Source organism: Colius striatus, chromosome 1 (genome assembly GCF_028858725.1).
Source record: "Colius striatus isolate bColStr4 chromosome 1, bColStr4.1.hap1, whole genome shotgun sequence".
Taxonomy (NCBI): Eukaryota; Metazoa; Chordata; class Aves; order Coliiformes; family Coliidae; genus Colius; species Colius striatus.
In genome coordinates, this window is record NC_084759.1 from 88162769 (window position 1) to 88183429 (window position 20661).

Sequence of the window (20661 nt, forward strand, 5' to 3'; positions counted from 1 at the left end):
TCTTTAATTCCTGTGAGTGAAACTCTGTTCATGTTCACTGTGTAAGCTGTAATGGTTTGGCAATTCGGGAGGTATTTCTTAAGCTCTTTAATTAACTTAAAATGGAAATACTGAAATTGAGCTTCATATAGGTAGATATGTAAAAAAACCACTCATACCAAATCAGACTGATAGTCTGAAAGTCTGTAGCCCACTCTCTTGATGATGGTGGTCAGTGATGAATACTTAGTGAAGAAAAAGAATTAGACATTTTACGGTTGTACTTCTCCAGATTTTTTCTCTTCTGTATCATTTTTGGGGTGGATGAGGAAAGTTGTGTGCAAGATTCAAGGTGACCTAGTGATAGACTTATTCTTTTTCAACAGTTGGCTTTTTTTATTGTTGTTTTAAATTTTCTATCACCAACAATTTGTCTTCGTGCTGTTCACTTCATTTTTCAGATTGTGTATGATTTGTAAATGATTCAGATCTCTTTGCATATTACCATTGCAAATTCTCTATATTGCGAAAGTCAATGTGTTCGATTATCCTTCAATTAGCAATTAAAACACAGGACAGAACACGGATACAAATCAGTTTTATTGTGGTAATCTTTCAACTTCACTTGAGCTCATGTGTGAATTAGAAGAACTTACAAGTGGAAGATCTTAAATTTCGTGGGGTAAAATGTATGGCCAGAAGTAATTTGAAATATGACAAGATAAAATGGAAGCGCAGGCTTTATTTTATGTGCAATGGGTAATTTAATGGAAGATACAGATGTGAAGCAACATGAGTTACCATTCATTCCTGATATTCCTGATTAATACTTCCTATCCTGAAGTATTACCTATCTTTTTGGAACTCTGCTGGATTTACATAATTGCACTTCATAGTAAAAAAAAATGTTACCCTGATTGTAGTTTAGGGAGGAAAAAACTGATGATAAACTAAGCTACTGGATTGGAGTATGAGAGAGAAACGACCTTTCTAACTATGTAAGTTATTTGATAGAGGAATTAATATTACTGTTTTGGTTGATGGATTTCTAAATATTATTACATGTTATAAAAGCTTTGTATGCTTGGTTGCATATCAGAGAAACAAGCTCTACAGGATTATGTTAATATAGATGTAACTTTTTAAATTTATTAATCACTTATTTCTCTTCAAACTAAGTAAGGAAGTTGTTTCCAAGATATCTTAACTGATTATCTCTCAAGCATTGCTGGTTCATTGCTAGGAATCTGTTTGACCATTATGTCATAACACAGTAAGTCAAAGCCAGTCGTAAATATGGAAAGTGATTTTGTGAAATCAACTATTCTGATTTTATTGGATAGAAAAGTAAAAAGGTATGGGAGTTTTTTAATTGGAATTTGTTTTTAACTTTTGTATTTAGATATGATACAATATTTATGTTTATTGGTCTAATTCCTGACTAAATGTTGGCAGTGGAAAAAGTACTCTGCTTTTCTCTCTGTGTTTCTCTATTAGCTGAAATTGGCCAGGAATCCGTCGTGCTGCTTTAGCTGCTTTAAAATGAAAACATGCTAAAAGATTCAACTTCCACAATCTTTTTGTTGAACTTGAGTAATTTCTATGATCTTCATAAAATAATTGCAGTTAATGCGGGTCAAAAAACCACAGTGGGCAGATACTGTAATATAATTATAGGAAGAGTGCAATAAAGAAGAGTTCAGTTTTTTCTTCTACTACTTAACTCCTTTCACCATAAGTTGACATGAAATGCTGAATAGAACTTTGCAGTAAGCTGCAAAGCTTGTGTAGCACCTGTAAAATGTAAGTAAAAATGTTTCTACCTTTCTCTTACATACTTCTGTTAATTTTTAGGTACGAATGTGAGGAATCCTTCACAACTCTAAATGTAGATATAAGAAATCACCAAAACCTTCTTGATTCTTTGGAACAGTATGTCAAAGGAGATTTATTGGAAGGTGCAAATGCATATCATTGTGAAAAATGCAACAAAAAGGTAATGATTATTATATATTAGATTTGTGTACAACTCTAATGTTGTAGCCTTACTAAATTCAGTCTTAGTTCATGTGCAGGGAAAAAAAGTTACCCATTAGTTACTGAATGCAATTGTTGTAAGAGTATATGAGTGGAAGCTTAAGAGCTGATAACTGTTGATGTCCTTTTTTAGGTTGATACAGTGAAACGCTTGTTGATTAAGAAGTTGCCTCCAGTTCTTGCAATCCAGTTGAAACGATTTGATTATGACTGGGAAAGGGAATGTGCAATCAAGTTCAATGATTATTTTGAATTTCCACGAGAACTGGACATGGAGCCTTACACAGTGGCAGGTGTAGCTAAATTGGAAGGAGATGATGTAAATCCTGAAAATCAGATAATACAAAATGAACAGTCTGAAAATGAACACTCTGGGAGCACAAAATACAGGCTTGTTGGTGTACTTGTACACAGTGGCCAGGCCAGCGGTGGACATTATTACTCTTACATTATCCAGAGGAATGGTGGAGATGGTGAGAAGAATCGATGGTATAAATTTGATGACGGAGATGTGACAGAGTGTAAAATGGACGATGATGAAGAAATGAAAAATCAGTGTTTTGGAGGAGAATACATGGGAGAAGTGTTTGATCACATGATGAAGCGCATGTCCTACAGACGCCAGAAGAGGTGGTGGAACGCTTACATTCTTTTTTATGAACGCATGGACACAATAGACAAAGACAATGAACTAATAAAATATATTTCAGAACTTGCTATCACCACTAAACCCCATCAGATTAAAATGCCATCAGCCATCGAACGAAGTGTACGGAAGCAGAACGTGCAGTTCATGCATAATCGTATGCAGTACAGCTTAGAATATTTCCAGTTCATAAAGAAGTTGCTTACTTGTAACAGTGTCTACTTAAATCCTCCTCCAGGTTAGTATCTTTGTGCAATAATTGTGGATTCATTTCTTTCAATAAGAGTTGTTATTTGTGTTTTCATGGATTTGTCTAGCCAGTGAAAATCTTGTGCCTTCTGTTTTGAAGATTCTGTGTTTCTGGACTTCTGGAGTTTAAACATCTGTTGTTGAGTTGTTCGTCACTGACAACACGCCAGAATATTTAGCAAAAAAATACTCCTATAACTTATCAGCTATTACTCAGCGTATGTACTGAGTCATGTTAAAATACTTAAGTTTGTGGGCTGTTCAGATGTATGTTGGCCTCCAGGTACCTGTCTTAGAATCATAGAGTGATAGGGATTGGAAGGGACCTTTAGAGATCATCTAGTCCGACCCGCCTGCAGAAGCAGAGTTACCTAGATAAGGTCACATAGGAACATGTCTAGGTGGGTCTTGAAGACCTCCAAGGAAGACTCCACAACCCCTCTGGGCGGCTTGTGCCAGGGCTCCCTCACCCTCACAGTGAAATAGTTTTTTCTTATGTTTAAGTGGAACTTTTTGTGTTCCAGCTTCATCCCATTACCCCTTGTCCTGTTACTATCTACTATAGAAAAAAGGGATGTCCCAACCTCCTGACACCAACCCTTTAGATATTTATAAATGTTAATAAGATCTCCCCTCAATCTCCTCCAGACTAAACAACCCCAGTTCCCGCAGCCTTTCCTCATATGAAAGATGTTCCAGTCCCCTGATCATCTTGGTGGCCCTGCGCTGGACTCTCTCCAGCACTCCCTGTCCCTCTTGAGCTGAGGAGCCCAGAACTGGTCACAGGACTACAGATGAGGCCTCACCAGTGCAGAGTAGAGAGGTCTTAATGCAGTCTTAAAGCCCGCATTTTCAGATTAGACATTATAGAAACTAGAGGCTGTTTTGATCAAATTCCTTGTTAAAATTGAACCGCAATGTCCAACAAAGTCTTAGTCTGGAACCAGTTAAAATGTTAAATGTGAATTGCTTTTGCTTTGTCTACATGTGAGTGTTTTGATTTTTCTTTAGGACAAGATCATCTGTTGCCTGAAGCAGAAGAAATAACTATGATTAGTATTCAGCTTGCTGCTAGATTTCTCTTCACCACAGGATTTCATACAAAGAAAATAGTCCGTGGGCCTGCTAGTGACTGGTATCTTGTCTTTTAATAACAATTAAACTTTTGGAATGACATCTGTCAAAAAATCCCAGTTACATACATATGACAATATAAGGTCTTAGTGATCTGCCCCATTTCCCCCTCTCTCTCAAATACATGGTTGAGGTGCACATGAAAAGGAGGTAAAACTTTAACACAAAATACTGGAAAGAAACTGAGCCTTCAAACAAGCAGCTGCTCTGAACAGCTTCAGAATTCTTCTTTAAACAGAACTGAAATCTACCTTTTAAAAGAGTAGAATCTATCACTAGCACAAAACTAATGGGTTATGTATTCTCACATATAATGGTTTGTTCATGGCTTTAAACAAAGCTGTCTTCAGGTTTTTAAGCATCTGTTTGTATTCTGTTTCTGAAACGTAAATGGTCTTTCAGGCTTGTTAGCAGCGCGCTTTATGTCCATTGCTGCAGGGCCTATAATTCAAATCTGAAATATGACAAACAGTACAATCTTAGTCATAGCACCACACCATTTTAGTCTTTAAGCTAGGTTATTCTTTGTCGGGGAGAGGAATGTGTTATTGCTGATAGAACTAGAAAGGAAAATCTAGCATTCATGATGACTGGTAGTTTCACGAACAACTAGTAAGTAGTTGCATAATACATGGGAAATACATACCTCAGATTTTCCTCCAATAGCGACTTTTAGAGCAGCTAAAGTTATTCCTGTTATTTGAAGAGATCAAGAAGAGTTCAAATATTGCTTCAGGAAAGAGGACAGAGTCACACAAGACCCTCTCTGGAAGAGATATTTTAATCTTTGGGTGGTTGGGGGCTTTTAGATTTTTAAAGGGGAATATGAATTCCTCATGGGTGACATATTTAGTTACTAGTCTTCTATATAGCTTACAAAATGCAGCTCTGCTGCTCACCCTCTCCCCCATTTGCAATAAAGAGAGATTGATGGCTGCCAATTTAAGACTTGCTTTCAGTAGTATTTTGGGAATTACGGGATGTAATATTGTCTTAGTTCTTATGGGTGATAGAAGTAAAATGTGACAATTGAATGTTAGTTTTTTAGTAGAAATACCTTTTCAATTTATGATTGCTAGTAACAGTATCATTATAGGAACTGCAATTGGTCTGATTGTAAGCATTTGTGAGCAAAAATGTTTGGGAATCACCTTTAACATGTTTGGGTTTGTTTTGTGGGGTTTTTTTTTTAATTCTGCAAAATAATGTTTGCCAAAACTCATTAATGTCTACATCTGATCATAAACTCTCAGTTACGTCATCTTCTATTTCAGGTATGATGCATTATGCATCCTTCTTCGTCACAGCAAGAATGTACGCTTTTGGTTTGCACACAACGTCCTTTTTAATGTTTCAAACCGCTTCTCTGAGTATCTTCTGGAGTGTCCTAGTGCAGAAGTGAGGGGTGCATTTGCAAAACTTATAGTATTTATTGCACATTTTTCATTGCAAGACGGACCATGTCCTTCACCTTTTGCCTCTCCTGGACCTTCCAGTCAGGTATTTAATTTTCTGATGAAAAATTTCTGCAGCTTTGTCTTACTACTTTATTCTTTATTTAATGTAAAGTAAATTCTGGAGTAGGTGCATTGGTGTTGACAGGAAAGTTGTACAGTCCATTTTGCGCTACATAACATGATGTAACTCAACCAGTTTGCATGAGAGCTGCATGCAGAGGCATTCTGTTTCCCTCCATGTGCAAATCTCTGCAAAAAAACCCCACAAAACCACATAGGACTTGCTTGAGTTTTCTTCTGTATTCTGCAACGTTTAAATTGTCAAATATTGTAACTGCGTAGGAGTGGACAATTGCCTGATTTTACACACCTAGAACTGACAAAGTGCCAAAATCTTAGTGTAATACTTTTCATAACTTTTTATTTGGACTGTATTAAAATATATAAAATCAGCCTTTTTGAGCCTTTGCTTTGTCATCTTTTTTAATTCCTACATTAAGACACTTTGTATTGTTCCGCTTATCTGCTCAGAATATTTTCACTACTGTATCCAGCAAAAGAATTTGTAAGCTAAAGCTCCTTGTACTTTGAGTACACCTGTGGAGGTGATTCAGATGTCTTAGTTCCACTTCGCACTTCATAGACTACCTGTGCTTTTCTGAGTATTTAGACCTAGGTACTATGGGAGAAAAAAGCACGATTGAAGGCTAATATTTGCATAATTTCCTGGATCAACATGGTATTTAGTGATGGGAGTGTACCCCTGTATGTCTGTCTGACTTTGTGTGAGATACAGAAGACTAACCATCTGCTGGTGTTTTGGAGCTTGTATGAATCCCATACCTTTTAAGCAATTCTGATTTCTGCCACAGTAGAAAGAATAAATTAAATAAAGATTTGATAGATTCCATAACTAATATTAAAACTTTTATTGTTTTTATAGGCGTATGATAACTTAAGTTTAAGTGATCACTTACTGAGAGCGGTACTAAATCTTCTAAGAAGGGAAGTATCTGAACATGGGCGCCATTTGCAGCAGTATTTCAACCTGTTTGTGATGTATGCCAATCTAGGTAAGCAAATTACATGTACTTTTACTGATGACACTGTCATGAACTGTTTTTTATTAATGATGCACTTAGGTAACAGCAAGAGAAGGCAATTTTTCAGTCTCAGGTAGATTGTTAACATTAAGTGTCATATAAATGTTTTTAAGAGTATCAGTGTTCCTCCAGTTTAGTGTCTGAGGCTTTAGTCTTCCTCCCATCCTTAGAAGATTAACTCAGGAAGCTTGGAGCAATAAGACAGTGTCCTTCTGAGAGGGTGTTGGGGTGGAAAAAATGGTGAAAAACATCATGCTTTGCTCAGGACTCAATAGCTCAATCTGTGTGTATTCTTAGAGATCATTACTTGCCAGAATGCTTTCTTTCACCATAGGCATCATAGGAGGTAAAAGAATGCAAGAATCAGGAAATTCCAGTATAAATTTATCAGATACTGTAGTTCCTCCAAAATAAACAAGCAAGAAAAGCCAGTAGTTTTGGAAGGCTAAAGTGCAGTTCTTCTAGACTTGAGACAGTGATTCTTTTCATAAGGACTACAGTCCTAAATTTTCTGATGAAAGATTAAATTAGAGGTTGAGTATGATGGCAAATTAGTATTTATTTTTATCATATTCAAATGCAAGAGTAATAATTCTACCTGTATTTCCAGGTGCTACACTTCAGACCTGTTATACACACGCTATAAAGTAACTGAGATGAGATGAGATGGTTTTCAGTTTTGTGGTGTTAGAAAATAGTGACAGTGGGACTTCCAGCATCACTCATTTTTCTTCATAACCTTAATTGTATCCAAAATTATGAAAATAGAAATAAGTATAGACTTAGAAGTATTCAAAAACTTGTATTAAATTGTGGATTGTGTAGATTCTTCACATAGAAACTCACTAGCCTATATACTAAGAAATGAATAATATTAATAGTATCTGAGGTAACTATTTGAAACAAAAAGTATTTTTGCAGTTAAACTGGGATGAGTCCTATTCACATTCAAGTGAACAGCCATACCCATGCTTTCCTTTAGCATTACCAGCATGCTGAAAATAATTGGTTTCTCAGATGGGTTAATCTATTGCTGCCTTATATATTTACACATGAGAAGAGCAATTAAGAGTAATAAAATGCAAGTCAAATGAGCAAGGGATTGCTTTTTCACTCTCAGGTTGATAAGGGTAGTTCATATCTGATGAATCATCACAGAGCTGTGTTCTTAGCTTCCCTAGTTATTAGGGTCCTCTGTTGGGGGCCCATTTTTGTTTTACATGTGATTGCCTAAGGGATAAAGCATCTTTCTCTGTGGAAAGTTCTAAAGATATGATAGTCTTCTGTAGTGGTAGCTCATCATACTCCCCTTCTTACTCTAATACAAGACATTTTCATCCTTTTATGTAAAGCAGTATGAAGCTAGGAGATCCAGTTTGCTTGGGAATTGTACAAAGTGCCCATAATACTGAGCAACTCAGCCATTTCTGGTTATTATATCATGCAGGCAGGTTATAAATGTGAAGTTTTGTTAGGTTACTTTGTGACTTAATGGTTAAGCAAGGGAGTTATTTCAGTATTTCCATATAGCATTAACATACAGAGAGCTCTGGGAGCCCTTTCATGTGGGTAGACAATTTTAAAGGAATTTAATTTCCTATCTGTAAAATTAATCTAGGCAATTGTGTTAATTTGATTTCAGCTATAAAGTATGTTGCTTTCAAATGCTTTGTCTACCAAAGCATTCTCTGTCAGGCAGGGTTCTGTCCTGACCCCCAGATTAGACTTAATATCATTACAGAAAAGAGAGATGCAATTCTTCTTCTGTAACTTATGTTCCCTTCTTTACTAGCTTTTCATAGCCAGTGCACTTGAAGCCTATGACTAGGAAACCACTCAGAAACCAGACACGACATCTTAACTGAGTTTTACTTACGGATCTGATGGTTATCACAATCTACCCAGCAAATATAAACATGGAAATATTAAACAGCTGTGCTTGTCTTACAACTGTTAAGTTCTGAGGCTTCTGCATAGATGTAGAGTGTCCATTCAGCAAAAGCTACAATAAATCATTCCTGCAGCACCCTAAGTTCTGTTATAAAAGGATTAAATTGTCTGACATTTTGAGAAATCAAATAATATATTATTCACATCAAAGCAAGGGAGAGATCAGTCCTAGAAAGGTTGTAGCTCCAAAACTAACAGGTACTACAAAACAGCTCTAATAAGGTGTTAACTGGACTGTTCCTGATCAGAAAGATGGTAGATAAGGTCCAGTTTCAGAATTAGAAAAACATTTGCAAATGTATGAAATATCATGACTTTTAACCAAATTAAGAAACAGAACATAAGGTTTGAAGAATTTATTGGTAAGTACTTGTGTAGTATGTGCAAAGTATTCTTGCAATAAGGCTAATTATTTGGATTTTTTCATTGATTTGGGGAGGTTTTCTCATTTTGTTTTTTGTTTTTTTCTTAAATTGATTTTGTCTCTCACGCTTTCAGCATTGGATGGCACAATAGGAAATGTCTTAAATTTGTAACTGATACGGTAGATTTCCATCATAAGATGATGGGAAAAACAACAAAATAAACTGTGGGAGGTGTTGATCCTATCCTGGGCCTCACAATGGAAAGGTTAATTAATTATCCAAAAGACTTGTCTGAGATTTTGCTGTTAACACAGATGCTAGTTGCTTAAATGCTAATGAGCACTTTTAAGAAATTGTAGTAATTTACAGCTCTACTTCAGTGTGACTTTTCAGCTAAACATTATCTTCTTCTCTATCTTTCTTCATTTGATTAAAAGTATTGTCTTCCTCCCTGTCCCCATAAAGGTGTAGCAGAGAAGACACAACTTCTGAAACTAAATGTTCCAGCAACGTTCATGCTTGTGGCTCTGGATGAAGGTCCAGGTCCACCAATTAAATACCAGTATGCTGAACTGGGGAAGCTATACACTGTAGTGTCACAGCTGATCCGCTGTTGCAACGTGTCATCGCGGATGCAGTCCTCTATCAATGGTATAGTGAGTTTTAAATTCTCCTTTGATTAACTGAGTATCTCAGTAAATGTCTCTTGTGCATATTCAGCTATTTTGTGTAAAATGGGTTGACTGGAAAAATGTTTGCCTTTTTTTTTTTTTAGCAACTCCCTTTCTTTAAAGACAGAAATCTCTTTGTAAGCAAACTGATTTGCTGTACTAAAAAGCACAATACCAGAAGTCTATTCTCTATTTTATGCTTCTTGGCTTATTCCTTAAAGATACAGTAAAACAACTGAATAGAAAAGTGGTAGTTTGTTGATTACAAAATATTAAGTATTTTAGAACAGTATAAAGATTCAGAGTAGGCAATAAAATAGTAGATTACTTTTGTGTTAGCAGTACAAAAATAATCTGCCCAGGAAAACACTAGAGCAGGCTCTGAAATAGCAATTGCTGCTTATCAATAAAGAGATCTTGCATTGTTGTGGATAACGCTGGAAAATTATGTGGTGCTTGTTTGCAGATGAGGCAATGAACAGAAGCCAACTATTTAATTTCTAAGAGATAAAGAATCGGTTAGAAATTGCTCAACCGAAGTATAAGTCATTAATATCTCCAGTAGTTGAATAGGGTGCAGTTATTTTTGAGGAATGGTGATAGAATGTTGAGCTATGTGGACTTTATAGCCTGTATATGTACATGTTCTATTAAGCATATTTTAGAGAACCTAATTAGGAATTTGTAGAGAAGCTATTTAGTGGCATACTCATTAGTTTGATATGTCAGGCTATAAAGTCAACAGACTAGAATATGCTACAGTAAGATTAATGAACTGAAAAGTTTTCTGTGCTATAATAAGCTTCAGAACCATTTGGCAGTTTTGATTTGGTTTAGTTTCCAGTGCGTTATTTGAGGCTTACACTGAAAAGACATTCAAGCTATGAAAAATAATTGTAAATTCACTGTATTCATAGTGTTGTACTAAAAAAAAATTACTTTGTATGAAAATTACTTTGACTACTAATTATGATTAGTATTTGCAGAGTCAAGTTATTTTTGCTTCAGCATATTACATTAGAAAAGTCTCCCTTGGACGTCTGGACATCTTCCAACAAAAACTCAAAATGCTGCTAAATTTAGAAACATCAGGAGTGAATCAACAGTCTTTCCTTCCACAAAATGAAGCTTACTAAATAAGACGCATTAATTTTATTTTTTCAAGAGTATATTACTTCTCTCTATAGTCTGGAGAGTCAGATGGGACTGTTCTGACATAGATGTTCCACTGAACCCTTTCACATTGCTGAGTGAAGTAAATAGATCTTGTGTCTTAAAATGTGATAGATTTGAGCTGTATTACACAAGCAGTGAAGCATATAAATTAATAAGATAAGAGGATTTCACTGAATAATTTCTCTGGTTGCATATGAGCATGTCTCCAGCTGTTTTGCTTTTTTATCACTGTGTAATCTTATCCGAGAGGGAGAAGTAACTCATTCAGGCAACAAGTGTCGGACATCACAATCAGAAAGCTTGAGTTCTTTCACCTCCTACAGAAGAATTTGGAGTTTTTTCCATCTGTTGTTTTTCCAGTTAAACTAGTGTCTACACCAAAGTATTTCAGTAGTTTTTCATCTGTAATAACTGTTTGTTCTAGGTAATCCTCCACTTTCCAACCCTTACGGTGATCCTAATTTATCTCAACCTATAATGGCACTTCAGCAGAACGTAGCAGACATTTTGTTTGTGAGAACTAGTTATGTGAAGAAAATTATTGAAGATTGCAGCAACTCTGAAGAGACCATCAAGTTGCTTCGTTTCTGCTGTTGGGAGAACCCTCAGTTCTCTTCCACTGTCCTCAGTGAACTTCTTTGGCAGGTAAAAATAAAAAGCTGAGAGAAAGATGGGAATATAAGAAAGATGGGAATATTGTATGATACAAGATTCCATGTTTATATATAGAAATGTTGTATTAAATATTGCATAGATGCTAGATAAATCAACTTTCCTTAAGATGTCAGTATTTACACTCTTGGATCTATGTGTCATGTTGGAGTCCTGTGAAAAGTCCTTTTATGAGTTCAGGAAAGCAATTGACATGAGTTGGGAATATCACATTAAGGATGGAAAGTAAGAAAACTGGAGTGCTTTTTATGTATTGCAGGAGCATTTCCTGAAGCTTTCCTGTTATTATCCATAAAAGAACTTCTTATATTGCAGGGAAATTTAGAATCACGTCCTAAGATCTCACTTGTGTTTGTTGTATGTTCATAAGGTTCGTTTTTACAAGCCTGCAGAACATACTTGGTCTCAGACTCAGGAAAGCATCTTTATAACTGTCTTTCTTGTTTTTACTTTGTAGTCTCTGTAAGGTTAGTCACACTTTTCCACTCCAAGTAAACTTTTTGCTTCTGTTACCTCATCTTTATTATTCACTTCTTTTACCATTTAAACATCACATTTTTCTATGTCCCTTTCTTTGGTGCTTGAAAGAAGTGTAATAAAAATCACTTTACTGATATTCTGCTAGCCACGTGTTTTATGTTTTAAGATAACCTTTGAAAATACTGTCTGAAAGTAGCAATATCCATGAAAAATACCATTTTGTAATTTTGCTTTTCTAAAGCGATTTTTAAGGTAGCTTCTTCAGCATTAAATGTTTGAGGCCACAGATTAATTGTGTTAGAAACTCTAGAGGAAACATTTGTCCTTTACAAAACCTACTGTATTTTTGTTTACGAAATCCACCAAAGCAACAACAAACTGACCCAACAAAAACACAACCCAAAAAAACCCGTTACACAGTCAACATTGTCTTTAAATATGTCTCTTGAAATATCCTTTACGGTAGACTTCACTTCAAATGGATTGTGTTCTTGTATTGCACCATGCTTCACGGAGTTCTTTCTCTGCAATTTTACTTTAAGGTTGCATATTCCTATACATACGAACTTCGACCTTACTTGGATCTGCTTCTGCAAATCCTATTAATTGAGGACTCTTGGCAAACTCACAGGTTAGTATTTACCTGTCTCTTTATAATTCAAGATTATTATGTTCTGTACAACTTGTTTTCCCAATGGTTCTGTTGCTACTCCTTTCAAGAGGTTTGTTGTAAATATATATTAAATGAAAATACAGAAATAAAACATTTTTCTTCCACTTTAGTGGAAGAAATCTTATCTAATTTTTTTAGGTAAATCTACAGCTTTTCACTTTGACCTTCTTTACTATTGAGGAATTTGTTAGTCCTGTAACAAGGCTTTTCCCATACAAGATAATGTGCTATTTAGGCTAAACTCATTGATGTTTACTATGAGGTGCTTAGGTGACTTAGAAACATCTCATTCAAGAGGATCCAATGATAGCCTGGTCTTAATAAGAAGCACATCAGTAGTAGTAGTGATACCAAGACATACATGAAGTGTGAACTTGGGAGAAAAGTATATTTCATACATAGATATGTGATCAGATTTCAAGACAATTTTCAATATATAAATATTCATCCAGTTCAAACTTAACTTCTGTGTGTTTACAGAGTAAGGCTTTTGAAAATCAAGAGTTAAAAAATATAATTACTGCAAATACTGACAGTTTGACGGAGTAGTAAATTTTTCAGAAGTTTTCTGTGGAAGTTGTAGGTGAGGTATCAGAAAATTTATGTCATCAACATTCCACCCATGTCTTTCTAAATATCACTGTTACATAATAAGTTAATAGGAGTAGTACCAGATCTATGAAGTTGTTGGCAGTTGTTATATGACATTCAAAATACTTTGAGTAAGGATCCACCTGCCATGTGCAATAAGGATATTGGACTGAACTCATGTACTTAACCTGTAGAAGCAGACTGCACTTGCCTAGCCTTACTTCAGAAGATGCTCTGCGACGAGGTGATAGTCTGACTTACCACAGTCGAAGATACGAAGACCAACTTAGAGAGGATTCTTCGTTTTCTTTAGGAATTCAAGTTTAGGCAAGGGATGAGAATGCCCTTTATACGTAGGCTTTTCAAATTTGCATATATATGTAGATGTAATGCACATATAAAGCAGTTTGTTAATATTTTCATCACGGTAAACAAACACTTCCATAAGATGTCTTTTAAATCCATGGTCTTTCAGCTGGAGACTGGACATACTTTCGTAGACGTGAAGTAAAATAATATATATTAGGGTGGAAACACAGGTGAGAAACCATGAAAGTTGTTATTTGAGGTAGTGCTGCATTTGAAATAACAGGTTGTGAAGGAGGTTGGATGTTAACAGTATGGCTTACACTATACTTGGATCACTTTGTATTCAAGATTGCAGTCACAGCAGTGTCTGTTAGAACTGTGTTGGTCTTCAGCAAAAGGGTATCAAGTGGCAAGCTGCAGTGATCCTCTAATTGCTTGTTGCCACGTCTGGCAGTAGCTTGAGGTTCTGGACTCTGCTCTGATCCTGGTTTTGCTGCAGTAATCACAGAATTGTAATCACCTTTGTCTTTTCTTTCAAAGAAAACCCCTAATAGCATAACTTTCCATAGTAAATGATAGTATCTTCTCACTCTTAGAAAACTAACGTCATCTGATCTTAGACAAGGTACATCCTTTAGTGCTCCTTGTATCCTTATACTGCAAGGTGGCAGCTGCTCTGTTTTGGCATGAGACCCCCTCTTATAATGTCTTGACAAGTTCAAGCACCAGGTTTGAGATAATAGTGTTACAAGTACCATTAAGATAAATCAGCTGAAGTAAGGAGCATCATCATTTTACAGATGGAGCCTAAGTTGCTGGTTGTCTGGAGTCTGTTTGCTGATTGTTGCCACAGCTACAAGGAAAGAGAGCAATTGCTTTTCCTACAATGAGCATAGTTCTTGAGGATGTCAGTGTAGGTTCTGTGCCCTCCTGACTTTTTTTTCAAATCTAAAGTATGTTGATTCTTGCACAGTTTCAGTGTGGCAATTAATTCCCCTTTGTTTGAGAGCAGAAGGCACAGAAAATGGACGTAGTTCTGGAGAGTGTCCAAGTCCTTTATCCCCAGGCAAAAATATACCATTCATTCCTCTTAAGAGGACTTGCATCTAACCTTTGAGTGTGTACCTTTGAGAAGCATAACTATAATACAAGTAACCGTTCTACTGAGGATTTAACTCTTCCCAATTCTGTAAGCGCCTCGTGCATTAACAGATCTATTTTGTAAGTGAAATTGAGTTTTAAAAATTTAAGTCATAATTATCCAGTTAAGTTGACTGCTGGGATTAAAATTAAACCTACTTACATGTATCTCATTAAAAATGTAAATATTACCACATGCTACACTTCAAGCTACGTATGTGATGGGTCAAGTTAGTTTTCTGATTTAAAAAAAAAAACAAACCTCTTTACTAAAACCAGAGGTCAGAATACAAGCTATTCCTTTATAATTACATTATAAGTTAATTGAAAAACTCTGTAACACTTGAGGTTTTGGTGTTTGATGTTTTGGTTTTTTTTAGGATCCACAATGCACTTAAGGGAATCCCAGACGACAGGGATGGACTATTTGACACCATTCAGCGCTCAAAGAATCATTATCAGAAAAGAGCTTACCAGTGTATAAAGTGCATGGTAGCTCTCTTCAGCAACTGTCCTGTAGCCTACCAGATCCTTCAGGTGATGCCTTTTTTGTTCTGTTTCTTGATGCTTTTTTCTAGTCCTGTGTTAAAAAAATGAAAAATCACAAACCAAAAGCCCAAATAACAAACCACCACACACAGCAACAACCGCCACTGTTACTCAATTTCCATCACCTCGACGAAATTAGAACTTCCAAATACAACTCACTTGAGCCTTCCTATATCAGAATATCAATAAATGGGTTTGGGAGCAGTTCAGTTACATTTGCATTCATGGTTCTGTGATGCAGCTTCACATCTGCAGACTTGATTTCAATTTTGAAGTTTTCTTTTTGCAAAAAAGGGCATTTGAGAGAATTTTTTGTCAACAGCAGCATATGTCTTGGTGGTCTGTTGTCTGATCGCTGATGTGTAGGAAGGGAAAAGCAGATCTGTTTTGAGAATAGAGAAAATAATTCGGAATTGTCAATTTTCCATCTGCAGAGCAACGGAGATCTGAAGAGAAAATGGACCTGGGCAGTAGAATGGCTTGGAGATGAGCTTGAGCGTAGACCATACACTGGCAATCCCCAGTACACCTACAACAATTGGTCTCCACCAATACAGAGCAATGAAACATCAAATGGCTACTTCCTAGAGAGATCACACAGTGCTAGGATGACTCTTGCAAAAGCTTGTGAACTCTGTCCAGAGGAGGTAAAGAATTAATTTGAAATCTGGTAAACTGAAGTGCTTCTGTAAGTAATTAACCTTAGCAACACTCTTCAGTCATTACAGCGTTAACACATTTTGTAAGTATTTTATAAATCAACATTTCTGGTTTGGTTGGCTTCAGTTACACATTGCGGTACCTTTGACTGTTTAAAGTAGATTGTGGGTGGGTCTGTTTCTCCAATAATACGTCGATAGTGGGAACTTCTATGTAGTACAATACAAGCTCTCAGTGACACAGTGGAGTAGAATTTTTCTCTGATTGTGTCTGAAACAATCGTTTACACGTAGGATTGGTTCTGGATAGAACGATCGTAATATGTTTTACCCAGATAAATGAAAACATTTTTTCAAACTTCAGGAACCAGATGATCCTGATGCCCCAGATGAACACGAGTCTTCTCCACCTGAAGATGCCCCACTGTATCCCCATTCACCTGGTTCCCAGTATCAGCAGGTAAAAGCTCAGAGCCAAACCATTTATTCAGACTTCTACGTTAGCTGGTTTTAGCATTTATGATAGCTTAAATTCTAAGCGTTTAGTCAGAAGCATGTTGTTGTCAGATATCACACTTGGAGGAACAAAGTTAAAGATACACCTCCATTTCTCCAGTAACAGTTTCAACCATCAGAGTTTCGGGTGAGAATTTTAATGTTACCAGACCAGGAGTTAATTATCCATGGAAGGAGCAGGGAGACAGATGTCATCACAGTCTAGTGCATGCTGAATTTGGTTCTGTTGTATTTGTTGCCATCAACAATATTTTGTGAGTTGCTTTCTTGTATTTAAATACAAAATCAAGCCTCAGGGCCTCTGCATTTCTGTTTGGATAATTGGAAGACTTTCAGAAAAATGCAGATGACTGTGGTACAAACAACTTGTGCGATGAACACTGATCTATAAGTCTTACAAATATGTACAGAATCTAAATCATTTTGTGTTAAATGGCTGCTTTGTTAACATCTTTCAGTGGAAAGCCAGATCTGAAAGAAATCATAACCAGCGTTTCCTACTGAATTAAAACTATTTAGTAGATCCCCCGCTTAGTTGCCATTTTTTTGTTCCGATTTGTTTTATATATTCCAAATCTGCTAATTTAATTTCCTTTCCTGCCCAAACCCATTTTCCCTCCGTCTTGCTTTCCTTACTTGATGTTCTCAGCAGAGCAGTTGGTAAGTCATGCAGATTTTCCCCTCCTTTCTGAGCTCCGGAGTTCAGACACCTACCATAACCTCACCGTTACCCATGTGATGTGTTCACTTTCTTGCAAGAGATGGCATTTCTCACTAACACACACAACTCTCATATTCTTGGTTTCTCTACAGTTGGTTAAACTCTGCAAAACGGTAGATAGATAAGATGTTTTCATTTATCAGATATGTGTATGACTTTTTAAATTGAGGTAGAGCATCTGTAGAAAAGTACTGGTCCAGATTTCATTCAGTTCTGTAAGAGTAACGTTTTCCCTCTTAAAAAAGAAAGTATGCTGCATAAATACATGTATGATTTTTCCATTGTCCTAGGAAAAAAATTCCAACTGGTTGAATCTGGTGCTAAAACACGTGTGCAGTTTCATGTCTGCAACAGATAGGCAGCCATTTTTCATCTCTCTGTCTTCTTTCTTGCTGCTTTTGCTTTGCATGTAACTGTTTGTTACTCAAAAGCTGAGATGGCTGTTTTAACTAATCCTTTTACCTTTACAAGTTGAAAGTTTGTGTGTCTTCTGTGCAAATGAACAAGGTAAGTGAAAGATGCGATTCAGAGGAATGAAGAACCTGTGATGTGTGTCCATAGAGCTCTCGGTGTGCTCAAGCACACCAGAAGCTCAACACGCTTGAAGGATATTTTTCAGTAGTGTGAACGTGGAAGGGGAAAAGCAAGTAACTCATTGTGAAGCCGCCCAGGAGTTTAATGTCCCTTTGAAATGTTTATGCTTTGTTACAGAATAACCACGTGCATGGACAGCCATATACAGGCCCGGCAGCACATCATATGAACAACCCTCAGCGAACTGGCCAACGAGCACAAGAAAACTATGAAGGCAGTGAAGAAGTTTCCCCGCCTCAGACAAAAGATTAGTGAAATGCACATAATCGATTAACTTGCTCCATCAAGACTGTGCACCCAGGCCTTACAGTCCAACCTTTCTCTGTGTCTGGCTAATATTTAAAACTAGAAAAAACTATTCCTAATCAACATGGAGTGGAGAGTCTATTCACTGTCTTATCTGCAGAAAATTGCTGTCAATATATAACCCGCCTGCAGTGGAAAGTGTATAGTGTTTTGTAATAAATGGCCTGATGCTAATGTGTAAATGGCAAAGGTGTATATAGTATATTAATGTTTGACTGTTAATTCTTGAGCAAGAAACATTTTTTTTTGTCTTGATGAGACTCACAGATCTACAAAAAAAAACAAAAAAAATAATTTCTTGATATATCTGCTGCGCTCTGCAACCAGTGTCGCCTGCCTCGGGGCAGCCGGATCAACTCCTTTACGAAAAAGCCTATCCATGTCAACCACGAAAATAGTTTCATGTTAATTCTTTGCCACTGGAGTCGATTTTACTATGAGCAACGTAATGGCTGATAACCTTTTAATTATTTGGTTGATGTGGAAAATTGGTGATGTAACATTGTTTCTAGATCTTTTTCTCATTGCCTTTTTCATTCTGGTATTAGGTTAATCACTTTGAAGCTATAGTTATGCTGTAACATTTAGCATGGCTTCACACCAGGTTAGTGTAGCCAATGAGGGGGAAAGCAACAACAACAACAACAAAAACCCTGACATGTGACGACAGCAGTTGTCCCAATGTGACAACTGTCTTGCTCAGTACCTTTTCTTCTTACACCTAGACTATAAAATGGGGAGGGAAAATGTGACAAACAAGTGGTTTTCAGTTTCACGTATGTTCCTCACATCTGATGTTTGACAGTTCTGTCTCTGGGTGGGATAAAGAACACTTAGTTTTCAGTAATAGAAATTTAAAAGATTAAAAACAAATATGCAAAAATTTGCTATGCCAGGATGCCTGGAGCATAATAGACTGTATTTGGTGTGCTTGTTTTGTTTCTTTGGTAGAGCTTATTAGATAAACTTCTAACACTTTCCTTCTACTGCATCCCAGTGAAGTGGAAGTCAACAAAATCACACAGTACTTGTGAGTGCCACTGCACCAAGTTAACTTGCTGGTTTTATGCTCGTTCACAGTTCTACTTGAAAGCGAGAATCGTCATAGCTCTTCATCCATTATACAGGAGATCTTAACATTAGAAGCAGGGTTTAATTATAAAAGAAACTACTGGTTAGTCAAATACAATTCTGAGGTATCTCTATTCCAGAATAAACATTTGTTTAAAGACTTCGAGAAACGCATCAGTAAATACTGTATTTAAATGAAAATTGGTAACTTGAATGTGTGTAATTTTTTTTGGAACCTGTCTAAAAACCAAATACCCCTGCAAAAACAGATACAGCCCACCCTATACTATTTAAATATTTTGCTGTTTTATTTTATAGAAATTATTTTGCTGAATTCACAAATAGAATTTGATTTAAGAAGAATGTTTTGTCCTGTGGTGTGTGTTGTTTTTTGGGTGGTTTTTTTGTTTTGTTTTGTTTTTTTAAATGGACTGCACAGAGAGGCGAATTCTGTGCAGTGGCACTATGCTGAATTCTGGAACAACAGTCACATTGAGATTCTGTGCACAAAAAAAACCCCTAATTTGGCCCTTAAGAATAAAATAATCAGGACAATTACACTGTAAAAGTTTCTTAATGTGATTTATCTTGTACTTTTTGTATGTTTTTATATATACATATATATATTTAATGAGCACAAGCTTGATGGTGTTTTTTACAAATTAGTTGATAGAAACAAAGCTGCTTATCAAATTAAAGGTCTGTAGTTTTGAAATGAACGAAGGAAAATTCGGTCACAAGCGCATTCTTACTCATTTAGTATAATAAGAAAGGGGCACAGAAGATTTTTGAACGTTCTGTAGAGTGATGGTCACTTTTATGCTTCCACGTTTTTCCCTCGTGCTCAAGTCAGTTCAGATTTTTTCATGGATTTTTAGTAGCACCACTTTACTTGGACTTAATAAATTTGGATGAAGTGCCCTCATTTATCTTTGGGAATGCTTGTTGGAGGTTTTAACTGAATATTCTGCCCTGAGCACTCAAGTTTAAATAGTTCATATTTATTTGGACCAGTAGTTGTTAAATGAGCAATCTTCTCAGAGGCAGTACCTATTTTTTTACTATGTGAAATATACAATGCGCTAGTTCAGCCTTGCCAAATGTGTGTGTTTTTAATAGTTAAGTGATTGTAGGGACGTGTCTAACCTGTCACACTTAAAGGCTGTGATTCTGTTGAGTCACACACACCCCTGTCCCTGGGTTGAGAATGACTGCTCTGACAGTTGTTTCCCAGGCATCACGTTGAGAATATTGTGTGTCTTTGAGGAAGGGAAGCCTGTGTTGTTTGTTTGCAGCTGCTGCTCCTCAGTGGATAGCTACGGTAAAAGGTGCAATGTTTTCATCTTCACTCTGGGCAAAATAGTTTTGAATTGTACTTAATAGCTGCTGTGCAAGCAGAAAGTTTCATGTGCATGTTACTGTCACGGCGTTTTGGCAGTGGTCATTTTCAGGCAGTGGCACACTTCAAAATAGTCCTCAAAGTGCCTAAAGATTTAGTTCCTCCATCACTAATTCAATCCCATTTTCTGTTCAAAACAGTGGCTAGGGAATCTCTGGTCTTCCGTAAAATGAGCCAGTAAATAGAGTAATTGCTCATCTTCCTGACAAGGTAA

The 20661-nt window shown here is 36.4% G+C and overlaps 1 protein-coding gene across 2 annotated transcripts in view; it reads left to right on the forward strand.

The window, feature by feature from the left end:
- Nucleotides 1-19411, forward strand: part of USP9X (ubiquitin specific peptidase 9 X-linked) — a 106581-nt gene extending 87170 nt beyond the window's left edge. For both annotated transcript variants that reach the window (XM_062000162.1, XM_062000169.1), the window contains exons 34-45: nt 1834-1975; nt 2150-2900; nt 3923-4046; nt 5320-5545; nt 6446-6575; nt 9386-9571; nt 11192-11412; nt 12462-12550; nt 15013-15169; nt 15616-15828; nt 16205-16300; nt 17789-19411. In XM_062000162.1, coding sequence (XP_061856146.1) covers nt 1834-1975; nt 2150-2900; nt 3923-4046; nt 5320-5545; nt 6446-6575; nt 9386-9571; nt 11192-11412; nt 12462-12550; nt 15013-15169; nt 15616-15828; nt 16205-16300; nt 17789-17923 — 2470 coding nt within the window. In that variant the 3' untranslated portion in view covers nt 17924-19411. The remainder of the gene's footprint in view (nt 1-1833; nt 1976-2149; nt 2901-3922; nt 4047-5319; nt 5546-6445; nt 6576-9385; nt 9572-11191; nt 11413-12461; nt 12551-15012; nt 15170-15615; nt 15829-16204; nt 16301-17788) is intronic.
- The last annotated feature ends 1250 nt before the right edge of the window (nt 19412-20661 follow it).